The following is a 12,752-nucleotide window of genomic DNA, read 5'->3' as shown; positions in this document are numbered from 1 at the left end:
TTGATCAGCTGCCTCCTACACGCCCCCTACTGGGGATGGAGCCCGCAACCCAGGCATATGCCCTTGGCCGGAATCGAACCTGGGACCCTTCAGTCTGATGGCCGATGCTCTATCCACTGAGCCAGATCGGCTAGGGGGAACTCCGGATTCTTTAATCCTTAAACTCCGCCCTCTCTTCCCCCATCTTTTTTTTTTTTTTAATTGATTTTTTACTGAGAGGAAGAGAGAGGGACAGAGAGCTAGAAACATTGATGAGAGAGAATAATCAATCAGCTGTCTCCTGCACACCCTGTCCTGGGGATGTGCCCACAACCAAGGCACATGCCCTTGTCCAGAATCCAACTTGGGACCTTTCAGTCCGCAGGCCGACACTCTGTCCACTGAGCCAAACCGGTTTTGGCCCTCCCCCCCACCTTTTTAATCTCATTGACAGCCACCCATCGGCATAGGGTGAAACCTGCCCTCCCCCACCTCAGTCATTTGGTGGGTCACATGACTCCCATTTCTAAAGATCTCTTGCCCTGGCCAGGTGGCTCAGTTGGCTGAAGCGTGGTCCCATATACCAAAAGGTTGTAGGTTGGATTCCCAGTTGGGGAGCATATGAGAGGCAAGCGATCAATGTTGTTGTTTTTTTCTCTCTCTCTCCCTCTCCACCCCGCCCTCCATCCTCTTTCTCTAAAATCAATAAACATATCCTCTGGTGAGGATAAAAAAAAATACCTCCCGAATCTGCCCTCTGAGGTCCCCACCCATTGCCATTGCCTCACTGGGCTCCTGGCACCTATAAGTCTCCACACTGTTCTGCCAGCTCCGCCCTCCCACTTCCAGTCCATTCTCCGCCCAGCAGCCAGAGGCAAACCCATGCTCATCACTCAGCGGCTTCCCACTGCAGAGCATAAGATCCCTATTTTATTCTGGATTTCTCTGTCCAGCCACAGAAGCCACTTCTTCCCACCGGCCGAGAGAGTTGGCACAGTCCAGATGGCCTGGCCCTGGCCCTGGGGTACAGTGTCCCCTGGGGCAGGGCCCTCCCTGGCTGCCCACCTTCTTCCATTTCCTGCCTCCTCTCACCAGCCTTCCCCGTGGCCAGGGATCTGTGTGGGTTTTTCCCTTTAAGCCCCCATGAGCTGTGTGACCTTGGCCCAGTCTCTGCCCTTCTATGGGCCACGTTTCCCAGGTAACTATGGGAAAGGGGCTCCAGCTTGTGCCCACCAGCTCTGCTCTCTAGGAACTCCTGGTGCAGTCCATTCATTCACCATCTGGGTGGTGCCCAGCACCTAAGCCGGTACAATTCAGTGGGCACCACTGATCTTCCGCTCTGGGCTCGGTGGGAACTGGCACTAAATGACACGAACTGGCAGGCTGTGCCCAGCCTATAGACATCACCGCCTCTCAATCTAGGAGGACTTCTGAGAGGAGGCAGGGCTCGTGGATAAAGGAGTAGGAACCGGAGGAGAGCGGAGGCTGGAAGAGGCCCCTCGCGTGGAGGCTGGAAGCTAAGCATCTGTTTCTGTGTGTCCTCATCCAGGCTTCGTGGGTTATGCCCCCAGCCTCAGCAAGCTGGTGGCCGAATGGGAGGGCCAGGACGGTGACAGCGACCAGCTCTTTTACACCAAGGTCTTCTTGGACAAGGAGAAGAGGGTAAGAGTCAGCAGGTGGGGCTGGGGAGACCTGATCCCCTGGGCCAGGCTGCCCAGGGAGCAGCCCCTGCAGGTCTTAAATCCCTGGCTTGGCCTTGACACCCCCATTTCTCCATTCGTCGATTCACTCGTTTACTCAGCAGATCTTGATGGGGCGGCCACTGTGTGGGAGACACCGATGGGGCAGGGCCGGGAGATGGCAACAAACAAGGGGGTTGGGGTCTGTGTCCTCCTGGCCCCAAGTGGGGAGACAGGGATTTACAACCCATGTCAGTTGATGGTGATGGGGATGAAAAGATAACAGGCTGAGCTGCCCACTGTGCTGGGGGGTTCCTGGGGGGCTGATGAGAGCCTGACGGGCCACTGCTGAGCCTTAGAGAGGCAGGGGTCACAGGGGGGAGCGGAGATACCAGAACCAGGCCAGTGCAGCCCCAGACCCAGCCAGGAGCCTCTGGGTAGACGGGAAACTCAGGGTGCTCTTAAGTGTCAGGATTCCTGGATTCTGCTCTGCTTACTTCCCCATCCTCCATCCATGTTGTGCTGTGTGACCTAGGGTCATTCACTTCCCCTCTCTGGGCAAGTTTTTAGTCATCCAACAGAATGATGAAATGGAGCAGCAAGGTCTGTACAATGGAAACTATAAACTTTTTTTAAAAATGATATATTTTATTGATTTTTTACAGAGAGGAAGGGAGAGAGATAGAGAGCTAGAAATGTCGATGAAAGAGAAACATCGACCAGCTGCCTCCTGCACACCCCCTACCGGGGATGTGCCCGCAACCAATGTACATGCCCTTGACTGGAGTTGAACCTGGGACCCTTCAGTCCGCAGACCGACGCTCTACCACTGAGCCAAACCGGTTTCGGCAGAAAACTATAAACTTTTTTAAAAAAATATATTTTATGGATTTTTTACAGAGAGGAAGGGAGAGAGAGAGTTAGAAACACCGATGAAAGAGGTACATAGATTAGCTGCCTCCTGCACACCTCCCACTGGAGATGTGCCCGCAACCAAGGTACATGCCCTTGATGGGAATCGAACCTGGGACTCTTTAGTCCACAGGCAGATGCTCTATCCACTGAGCCAAACCGGTTTTGGTTATAAACTTTTTGTTAATGCATCCTTCCTCCTTCCCCTTTGCCTCCAGTGACATCCCCACAGAAGCCCGGCGACGGAGCCATAAAAATGGAGCTGCTCTGCTTGGGATGAGGGCGGAGCCTCGAGTGGTGCCCCTTGCCCATTCTCGGCCTGGCCTTGGCTCCATGAGACACAGTGGAGTGGGGCAGGCAGCATTGTGCCCATGAACAGGGACTTCGGGGCCAGGTTGCCTGGGTTCAGTCAGCTACTTACAAGCTGTGTGACCTTGGGCAAGTTACCCAGCCTCTCTGTGCCTTGTTTCTTAAACCTGTCAAATGCAGCGACGATGGGATTTTCCCAGAGGGATGCTGTGCAGGTTAAATTAATTTTTGTGGATAGAACACTTAGAAGAGCGTTGGCACACAGTCAGGTACTAGACAGTGTTATTTTATTTTTTAAATATATTTTTTTTAATTTTCCACAGACAGGAAGGGAGAGGAATAGAGAGCTAGAAATGTTGAGGAGAGAGAAACATCGACCAGCTGCCTCCTGCACACTCCCTACTGGGGATGTGCTCGCAACCAATGTACATGCTCTTGCCTGGAATCGAACCTGGGACCTTTCAGTCTAAAGACCGATGCTCTATCCACTGAGCCAAACCGGTTTCAGCTAGACAATGTTATTATTAGGGTGCTTGTTGCAGTGGGACCCGCTGTTTCCTTAGCTTCCTTCCAGTGCCGAGAGCCCCTGGTTCTCTGGAAAGGGGGCCACTCGGCCAGGGGGGACCCCAGGGGCGTGGCCACTGGCCGGCCTTCCCAGGGCTCCCAGCTGGCCTGGTGCGGCTGAGCAAAGCGGACGTGGGGAGGAAGAGGCAGAGGTGGGAGGCAGGCTGCCCGCAGTGGGTGCCATGGAGCCCTGTCCTTGCCAGGGCCTGTCCCTGATGCAGCCTGGCGCCCTGTCTCCCGCAGGAGCGGACCAACATCACCCTGGACCACCGCTGCCGCATCTTCCAGAACCTGGACGGAGCCCTGGGTGCGCAGCCCCCACAGGGAGGGGGTGGACAGGAGAGGAGGATCCAGGCAGGGCCTGAGCCCAAGTTGCGGGGAGAGGGAGGGTTTCTCTCTGGGGGTTGTGCTGGGAAGCAGCCGGCAGCCTGGTAATGCACACAGCAGGTGCCCACCTGCCCCTGACCCCCCGGGGGCCAGGAGCTTGCACAGAGGGCTTACCCTCCGTCCCCTGCCCTCCACCTCCCAGCCGAAGGCCCCCTGGCCTGGGGGCAGGGACTGACCTGGCTGGGAGTTGGAAAGTGAAGGCCAGTTGGTTCTTGAAACTACAAACGCCCTTGGGCTGACCCCAAACCCCTGGCTGGGGACGGCATTGCTTTGCCACTAGCTTGCTGGGTGACTTCAGGCCAGACACATATTCACACACCTCAGGCCTCAGTTTCCCCATCTTTATTTATTTTATTTTAAAATATATATATATATTTTATTGATTTTTCACAGAGAGGAAGAGAGAGGGATAGAAAGTTAGAAACATCGATGAGAGAGAAACATTGATCAGCCACCTCCTGCACACCCCCGCCCCCCACTGGGGATGTGCCCACAACCAAGGTACATGCCCTTGACCGGAATCGAACCCGGGACCCCTCAGTCTGCAGGCTGACGCTCTATCCACTGAGCCAAGCCGGTTTCGGTGGTTTCCCTATCTTTAAAAAATAGCCGAAGCCGGTTTGGCTCAGTGGTAGAGCGTCGGTCTGCAGACTGAAAGGTCCCAGGTTCGATTCCGGTCAAGGGCATGTACATTGGTTGCGGGTACACCCCCTACCGGGGATGTGCAAGAGGCAGCTGGTCGATGTTTCTCTCTCATTGACGTTTCTAGCTCTCTATCTATCTCCCTTCCTCTCTGTAAAAAAATCAATAAAAATATATATATATAAAAAAAAGAGAAGCTGGACCAGATCACTGATGGGTGAATTTATGGTATAAACGGGCCCCTTGGAGAATCCAAGCAAAGCCATGGCCCTCCGCCAGGAAGGTGCGGGAACATCACACCCTTTTGCTGTGGCTTTTGGGAGTTCATGAGCCCAGGTTAACACACTGGCCCAGGTCCCCCCGTGGGGGGCCGGGAGCTCGCACAGAGGGGCTCCCCTCCCATGGTCACCCCCACAAAGCCCTCCCTCCCCAGCATTTCTCAGGCCTTGGAAAAGGCTGCTCTGGGTTTTATAGCTGTCCATCAAGACAGCTTCCTGATTACGTGCAGACGAAGAGGGTCCTCGCGTGGGGATTAGGGCTCTCTCTACCAGGCAGCATCTGTCCCCTGTCCCTCCCGGGCCTCCCTGTGTTGCTGGCATGTACGCGGGGCTGCCCTGCATGCCTGTCAGAGCGGGCACCTCCCAGACCCTGCCTGTGGGGCCTCTGAGCTGGGTGTGGAGCCGCGATATTTCAGTCTTCACCTCCTCCCATCCCTGGCTCCCAGCTCTCCTCAGTAATCACAGTAACGAGCGTGGGTCTCTGGATTCCGTGCTCACCCTGTGCCTGGCATGGCGCTAAGGGCTCACTGGACAGGCAGTCCTCCCACTCCTATCCCATTTTACAGATGAGGAAACTGAGGCGCGGAGAGGGATCCCCTGCTCCCTGGGGAAGAGCTGGGGCTTGAGCCCCACCCACCAGCCCCAGAGTTTGGCCTCTGGGCCTGACGCTGGGTGGCGCTGTGGTTTCTCGTCCCCAGATGAGGTTGTGCTGAAGTTTGAAATGGGCCACGTTCGAGCTCGGAACCTGGCCTACGACACCCTCCCAGTCCTGATTCACGGCAACGGACCCACCAAGGTAGGGGGGCCCCCCAGGTCCTGGGGAGCAGGGGTGTGGGAGGGGGCGGGCGGGGGTCAGCTTCTCCTTGGGGCCAGGGCCACCCACCCACCTCGTTCCCGAGAGCTCGTAGGCCTGGCCCTCAGATCTGAGTTCAGCGTGGAGCCTCTTTCCTGCGGCGATGGTCGCTGATGCCCTGTCTCTCCTGCTGGATCGCAGGGCACAAAGGAAGCCACTGCCACACCCAGGCCCAGGCTCGGCGGCCCCAAGTCACCCACACTCCGTCACCTCGGGGCTGGCTCGCTTGTTCCTTTAAGAAATATTTATTGAACGTTTGCACCAGGGCCTGAGGCCTGGTCGGCCATGGACAGGACAGACGGGTCCCCACGCTCCTGGAGCTACGGACGGGCCCCTGGGGAACTGATCCCCTCTTCCCCCCCTCCCCCGTTCACACCACAGTTCTCTGAGTGACAGGTCCTCACCCAACCCAATCAGAATCGATGGAAGGGAGAGGAAGGGGGATGTGTTAAAATGCAGAATTCCCTTCCCCGCCCACATGCTGGCCAATGGGAATCTCGAAGGGGCGGGGCCTGGGAACCTGCATTTTACAAGCTCTCGGCCCATCCAGAGATGAAAAAGCACCAGGGCACCAAGCCCTCCCTCAGCGGTGGTTACCCCCAGGGCATGAGCATGCTCTCTTTGGGCCCACCCAAAATAAGGTCCCGTTCCTGCTCCCTCCCGGGTGGCAGCGGGCTGGGGCCCAGGAAGAGAGGCCTCCGTGGTTGCAGGAGGGTGTAGGGGGGGTGGGGGGGTGAGACTGGCACCGCTCAGACCCCCCGTCCCCCACAGCTGCAGCTGAACTACCTGGGCAACTACATCCCGCGCTTCTGGACCTTCGAGACGGGCTGCGTTGTGTGTGACGAGGGCCTACGGAGCCTCAAGGGCATCGGGGTGAGGCCGCCGGAAGCCGGGGCGGGGGAGATGGGTGATTCTGGAAGAGACGCGTGTCTTTGGCGGGAGGCAGAGGGATTACCGCCCTGTCTGGGGTTCCGTCCTGCTCCTCACCGGGCACCTCTTCCCGGAAGCCTTCTCAGACTGCACATGGCTACAAGTTTCCCCTGATGCCCGTGCTCCAGTTTTTCTGCCTGGTCGTTCAGGCTCTCCTGCAGCCCCGTCCCCATCCCACACACCTTCTTCCTCACCTGTGGCCCCACATCAAACCCCAAGCTCCCCAACAGTCTGCCATCAACGCGTCCTCGCACCCACCGAGTCAGGGCTCACGCTCCTCCTGGTCCCCAGCAGGGGTCGCCTCCTGCCTCCCTGCCAGTCCCTGCCTCTGTCCACCTGCCCATCCTACTCAGAGCTCCCTGCCCGGGCCCCTCGCCTGCTAGGGCCACAGGCTCTGGCTCGGAGGTGGCTCGGTGGCTGGCCGTGGCTGGACTCTGCTGCCCCCTCTCCACGCAGGACGAAGCTCTCCCCTCGGTCCTGGTGGGTGTGTTCATCGAGCAGCCCACGCCATTCCTGTCCCTGTTCTTCAAGCGGCTCCTGCGCCTCCACTATCCCCAGAAACGGATGCGGCTTTTCATCCACAACCACGTGAGCAGAGGGGCTGGGCGGGGTCGCTGGGCGGCCCAGCGCAGTGGTCGGCAAACTCATGAGTCAGCAGAGCCAGATATCAACAATGCAACGATTGACATTTCTTCTGAGAGCCAATTTTTTAAAAAATATATATATATATTATTGATTTTTTCTTTTTTTACAGAGAGGAAGGGAGAGGGTTAGAGAGTTAGAAACATCGATGAGAGAGAGTCATCGATCAGCTGCCTCTTGCACACCCCCTACTGGGGATATGCCCGCAACCAAGGTACATGCCCTTGACCGGAATCGAACCCGGGACCTTTCAGTCCCCAAGCCGACGCTCTATCCATTGAGCCAAACCGGTTTCGGCTATTTTAAATTATATTTTATTGATTTTTCACAGACAGGAAGGGAGAGGGACAGAGAGCTAGAAACATTGATGAGAGAGATACATCGACCAGCTGCCTCCTGCACACCCCCCACCAGGGATGTGCCCTCAATCAAGGTACATGCCCTTGACTGGAATCGAACCTGGGACCTTTCAGTCCATAGACCGACGCTCTATCCACTGAGCCAAACCAGTTTCGACGAGAGAAAAATTTTTTAAACTTCTAACGCCACTTCTTCAACATGAACTTGCCCAGGCCGTGGTAGTTTGTGGAAGAGCCACACTCAAGGGGCCAAAGAGCTGCGTGTGGCTTGCGAGCCGCGGTTTGCCGACCACGGGCCCAGCGGGATCTATGATCTGGATGTGAGGCCTGTGGGTGGGGGGTGCTGTCCTGGTGACAGAGACTCTGAAGACCTGGTCAGGGGAGGATGGCCAGAGGGTGGGCAGGGAGGCATTCCAGGCAGAAGGTCTGGCCTGGCAAAGGTGTGCAGTTGAGGGAAGCAGGTGGCCAGGGAGGTGCCAGGAATGGGGGGGGAGCAGCCTGCAGTGGCAGAAGGTGCGGTGGTCCCTCATCCTCATCCTCATCCTCAACCCCCTCCCCAGGAGCAGCACCACAAGGCTCAGGTGGAGCGGTTCCTGGCGGAGCATGGCGGCGAGTACCAGTCTGTGAAGCTGCTGGGCCCCGAGATGCAGGTGGCGAACGCCGATGCCAGGAACATGGGCGCGTGAGTGGGGGTCATGGAGGCGTGGTCGTCTCTGCTGAGGTGGCGGGGAGAGGGGCCGCCGTGTCCGGAGCCCCAGACCGGGGGGGCGGGAGTTCGGAAGGCTGGGTGGGTGGTCTCCGGCAGGGCCCTGCCCCGCTCTGGGCCTCGGTGTTCCCATCTGTCAGGTGGGGAACGAGCCTCCGTCCTGCGATTGGCCGGGGCTGAGCAGTGTCAGCGTTTCGGAAGCAAATCTGAGAGAGGAAGGACAGGAGGACCGGAAGTCAACAAATGCTGACAGCGTGAGAGATAGCCTCCGGTTCCCTCGTAATGCACGCTGTCGGAGAATCGGACTGTCCAGTGGTTGGGCGCCTTCCCATGAAGGACTAGATTGTGACTCTGTGCAGACCAGCTTAGTGGGCTCAGCCGCAGCCACGCTGCTCTGCTGGTGTAGCGTGCGTGAGCGTGGCTGGGCTCCAGCCAGAGTTTATTTACGGACACTGACGTCTGAATTTCTGTGACTCTCACACAACGTAGATTCTTTCCCCCAGCCAGCTAAAAATGTAGAACAGTTCTTAGCTCAGGAGCCACGTGAAACCAGGCAGGGGGCTGGATCTGGATCGTGAGTCTTAGTGAAGGCTTTTTAAAAATACATATATATTTTATTGACTTTTTTACAGAGAGGAAGGGAGAGGGATAGAGAGTCAGAAACATCGATGAGAGAGAAACATCGATCAGCTGCCTCCTGCACCCCCCCCACTGGGGATGTGCCCACAACCGAGGCACATGCCCTTGACCGGAATCGAACCTGGGACCTTTCAGTCTGCAGGCTGACGCTCTATCCACTGAGCCACTCCGGTTTTGGCATTAGTGAAGGCTTTGATACAAGTACCCAGATTCCCTAGGGCCTAGAGGAAGAAGGCACAGCCAGTTGGCCCCTGGCCCTGGGCACGGTGGGAGCCTGCCTGTGGGCGGTGCTTCCCCGGTACCAGGGTTTTCGGGGTGCTGGGTACCAGCTGTCAAGCTCCGGGCCTTCATCTTGCAAGTTTGGGATCTGCCTCAGGGTTTGGGCCTTGGAATTGGGAGGGGCCTGCGAGGCTGCTGGTCCCAGCCTGCACCAGGCGGCCAGCCTCTCTGAAGACCCGTGGTCGGTCCCTGGTGATCGCAGGGCGGGCTGGGGTGGACAGTGCAGCTGCCGGGAGCCCCGTGACCCTGGGTGGGGAGGTCAGCACCGGAGCCCCACCCCCACGGAGCCTGCGTGTGTCCCCCCCCCCCCCCCCCCCCCCCCCCCCGCCTGCAGGGACTTGTGCCGGCAGGACCTCGGCTGTACCTACTACTTCAGCGTGGATGCCGACGTGGCCTTGACCGAGCCCCAAATCCTGCGGCTGCTGATCGAGCAGAACAAGTGAGGCTGTGGGTGGGCTGCGGCTGGCAGGCAGATGGGCCCTGAGAGCGGGGCTCTGGGGCTGGCATTGCCCCGTTAGGCCCGGGCCCCAGCTGGGAGCCCTCCCCTCCTTTGTCCTCCTCCCCTCCTCACAGACTACCCTGAGCTTGCCCCAGCGTGGCAACCTGGTCGTGGTCTAGGACCATGGTCGGCAAACTGCGGCTCTTGAGCCACAGGTGGCTCTTTGGCCCCTTGAGTGTGGCTCTTCCACAAAATACCACGGCCTGGGCGAGTCTATGTTGAAGAAGTGGCGTTAGAAGAAGTTTAAGTTTAACACATGTGGCTCTCAGAAGCAATCTCAATCGTTGTGCTGCTGATATTTGGCTCTGCTGGCTCATGAGTTTGCCGACCACTGGTCTAGGATGTCCCTCCTCCCCCTCTCCTCTGCCATAAGCCCGAAGCCACCCCCCTCTCACGCTCTGTTCTTGGCTGCCCTGAGGGAGGGAAAGGTATCCGATGGGCCAGGGCCACCTCCAGGCCCTGCCCCAGGGCGGTGCTGGCAGGTTGAAACGGACCCCCCCACCCTTCCCCACCCCTAGTTAGACCCGCCCCAGACTCCCGGGGGCAGAGGGACCCCTCTGAGGCGCCCCCTTCCTCAGGAACGTCATCGCCCCGCTGATGACCCGCCACGGGAGGCTGTGGTCCAACTTCTGGGGCGCGCTGAGTGCCGATGGCTACTACGCCCGCTCCGAGGACTACGTGGACATCGTGCAGGGGCGGCGTGTGTGAGTGCCGGCAGGACGGGGCTCCCTCCCCTGCCTTCCTCCTGGCCTTGCAGCACCCCCTTCCCCAGCATGCTTGTCCTTACCGCCCTCACATTCCCACTGAACTCGAAGCAAGGGAGACTGCGGTCAGACACACAGAAGGACTTCCCGGCAGTTACCCGGGGCCCATTGCCCGGGGCAGGGGGCTCAGCTCAGCACCGTCATGCCCTTCCCCTGGCCGCGGCCTTTAGTCTATGACCTCGGCAGGAGCCGGCGGGTCACCCCCGTCTTCCTCTCCCTCCCCAGGGGTGTCTGGAACGTGCCCTACATCTCCAACGTCTACCTGGTGAAGGGCAGTGCACTGCGGGCGGAGCTGCAGCGGACAGACCTGTTCCGCCACCGCAAGCTGGACCCCGACATGGCCTTCTGCGCCAACGTCCGCCAGCAGGTCAGCCCGGGGGGTGGGGGCGGAGGAGGCCCTGTGGGTGGGGGCGGAGGAGGCCCCGTGGGTGGGGGAGGTGGGCTGCCTGGTCACCGTACGCCCTGGAGCTTCTGAGATGCCAGCAGGGCCGCTCAGAGGCTGCCAGGCCCGGCTGGGACATGGCGGGGGGGTGGGGGGGTCCCTGGCATGCGGGCTGGTCCTCGGGGTCTGTGGGGATCATTTCAGCAGAACCAGGTTTTACACCGTCTATTTTATTTTTTAAAGCGCAGTTACTGATTTCAGAGCAGAAGGAAGAGGGAGAGAGAGAGAGAAACATCCATGATGAAAAAGAATCATTAGACCAGCTGCCTCCTGCACGTCTCCTACTGGGGATGGAGCCCACAACCAGGCATGAGCCATGACCAGGAATCTAACCGAGACCTCTGGTTCATAGATCAATGCTCAACCACTGAGCCACACCGGCCAGGCTATTTTATTTACGTTGTTGGCAGCACCTAAAAAAACACGAAACTTTCCATCTAAATGCCCTCCAAGTAATGTGCCTCAAAACACCCTTACCCTGTTCCTGTGCCCCACACAATATTTTTTGTGGTTTTTATTTATTTATAAAATATACTTTATTGATTTTTTACAGAGAGGAAGGGAGAGGGATAGAGAGTTCGAAACATCGATGAGAGAGAAACATCGACCAGCTGCCTCCTGCACACCCTCTACTGGGGATGTGCCTGCAACTAAGGCACATGCCCTTGACCGGAATCGAACCTGAGACCCTTCAGTCCGCAGGCCGATGCTCTATCCACTGAGCCAAACTGGCCAGGGCTTTTTTGTGGCTTTTAAAAAATGTGACGGCATGTTGATGTTTCCTCCTGTGCCCCAAGCTTCAGGATCGGAACGCCACCCCCTTCTTGGGCACATTCGTTCTTTTATTCCGTTTAGTCCCCCAGGAAGCCTTCCCTGACCGCATCCGAGTGTCAGGTCCGGGGGAGCTGGGGGCAGAGGAGGCTGCTGTCCGGCCCTCCCAGGGCGTGCAGGGGAGGGGAGGGAAGGGGCTCTCTCATCGGCCTGGTCTCCCCAGGAGGTGTTCATGTTCCTCACCAACCGCCACACCTTCGGCCACCTGCTCTCCCTGGACAACTACCAGACCAGCCACCTCCACAATGACCTCTGGGAGGTGTTCAGCAACCCTGAGGTGAGGCCTGGGTGGGTGGCGGGTGTGGTGGGAGTGGAAGGGGCCTCGGTGACCCTGTAGCCGGAGTTGCCTCCCTCTCAGAGCTGGACACTGGGACCCTGTGGGCCACCGGCCTTCCTTCACCCCAGGTGGCCTCTCTGCAGGTTTGAATAGGAAGAGGAGGGCGTTTTGGGGGGCAGCGCCATCTAGTGGAGGGAGGACTCGGAGTCAGAGGCCCCTTAGTTGTGACTTAGTTAAGCCTTAGTTGAACCTTTGGGGCCTCGGTGATCTTAGCTCTAAAATGGGTACACTGTCCCAGCCTGCCTTGCCCCTGAGAAGGTTGTGATCAGAAGAGGAGGAAATGGTGACAGTGTTCTTACACACTGCGAGCTTGTGTCTGATGTGGGCCCGTGCCTGTATCTTCACATAGACCTGTACACGTACGCACACGTGTACATATACATGCAAACACCAGCTCCCGTGGGCACACTTTTACGCTCAAACAACACAGTGCACCCCGCAGGCACAGAGGCATGGAGATGTTCACTCACACTGCGTGGGCTGTGGGCTGTGGGCTGTGGGCTGTGGGCTGTGGGCTGGGGGGGGGGCGGCCCTCGTGGAGCATCCCGTGGAGTGGAGCCAGGGGTGAGTCCAGCTGGCCCAGGCCAGCTCCCAGAACCCCATCCCGCTTCCCCCTCCCCACAGGACTGGAAGGAGAAGTACATCCACGAGAACTACACCAAGGCCCTGGCGGGGAAGCTGGTGGAGATGGTGAGGACGGGGCCCCCCTGGGAATGAGGCT

General features: G+C 58.3%; 2 protein-coding genes across 2 annotated transcripts in view; one reads left to right on the top strand and one right to left on the bottom strand.

Annotated features, from left to right (window-relative positions):
* Window positions 1-12,752, bottom strand: part of KIAA2013 — a 175,877-nt gene that overhangs the window by 149,650 nt on the left and 13,475 nt on the right. The gene's annotated exons all lie outside the window — the stretch shown is intronic.
* Window positions 1-12,752, top strand: part of PLOD1 (procollagen-lysine,2-oxoglutarate 5-dioxygenase 1) — a 29,823-nt gene that overhangs the window by 10,410 nt on the left and 6,661 nt on the right. Inside the window, exons 5-15 of the mRNA XM_084875328.1 lie at window positions 1,529-1,641; window positions 3,687-3,750; window positions 5,449-5,546; window positions 6,375-6,476; window positions 6,990-7,121; window positions 8,095-8,216; window positions 9,493-9,597; window positions 10,236-10,361; window positions 10,647-10,788; window positions 11,858-11,971; window positions 12,656-12,721. Of these exons, the coding sequence (XP_084731454.1) occupies window positions 1,529-1,641; window positions 3,687-3,750; window positions 5,449-5,546; window positions 6,375-6,476; window positions 6,990-7,121; window positions 8,095-8,216; window positions 9,493-9,597; window positions 10,236-10,361; window positions 10,647-10,788; window positions 11,858-11,971; window positions 12,656-12,721 (1,184 nt within the window). The remainder of the gene's footprint in view (window positions 1-1,528; window positions 1,642-3,686; window positions 3,751-5,448; window positions 5,547-6,374; window positions 6,477-6,989; window positions 7,122-8,094; window positions 8,217-9,492; window positions 9,598-10,235; window positions 10,362-10,646; window positions 10,789-11,857; window positions 11,972-12,655; window positions 12,722-12,752) is intronic.

The sequence above is a fragment of the Pipistrellus hanaki genome (genome assembly GCF_964339955.1).
Source record: "Pipistrellus hanaki genome assembly, chromosome: 2".
NCBI lineage: Eukaryota > Metazoa > Chordata > Mammalia > Chiroptera > Vespertilionidae > Pipistrellus > Pipistrellus hanaki.
Note: the sequence above shows the minus strand (reverse complement) of the source record. Positions and strands in the feature narration are given on the sequence as shown.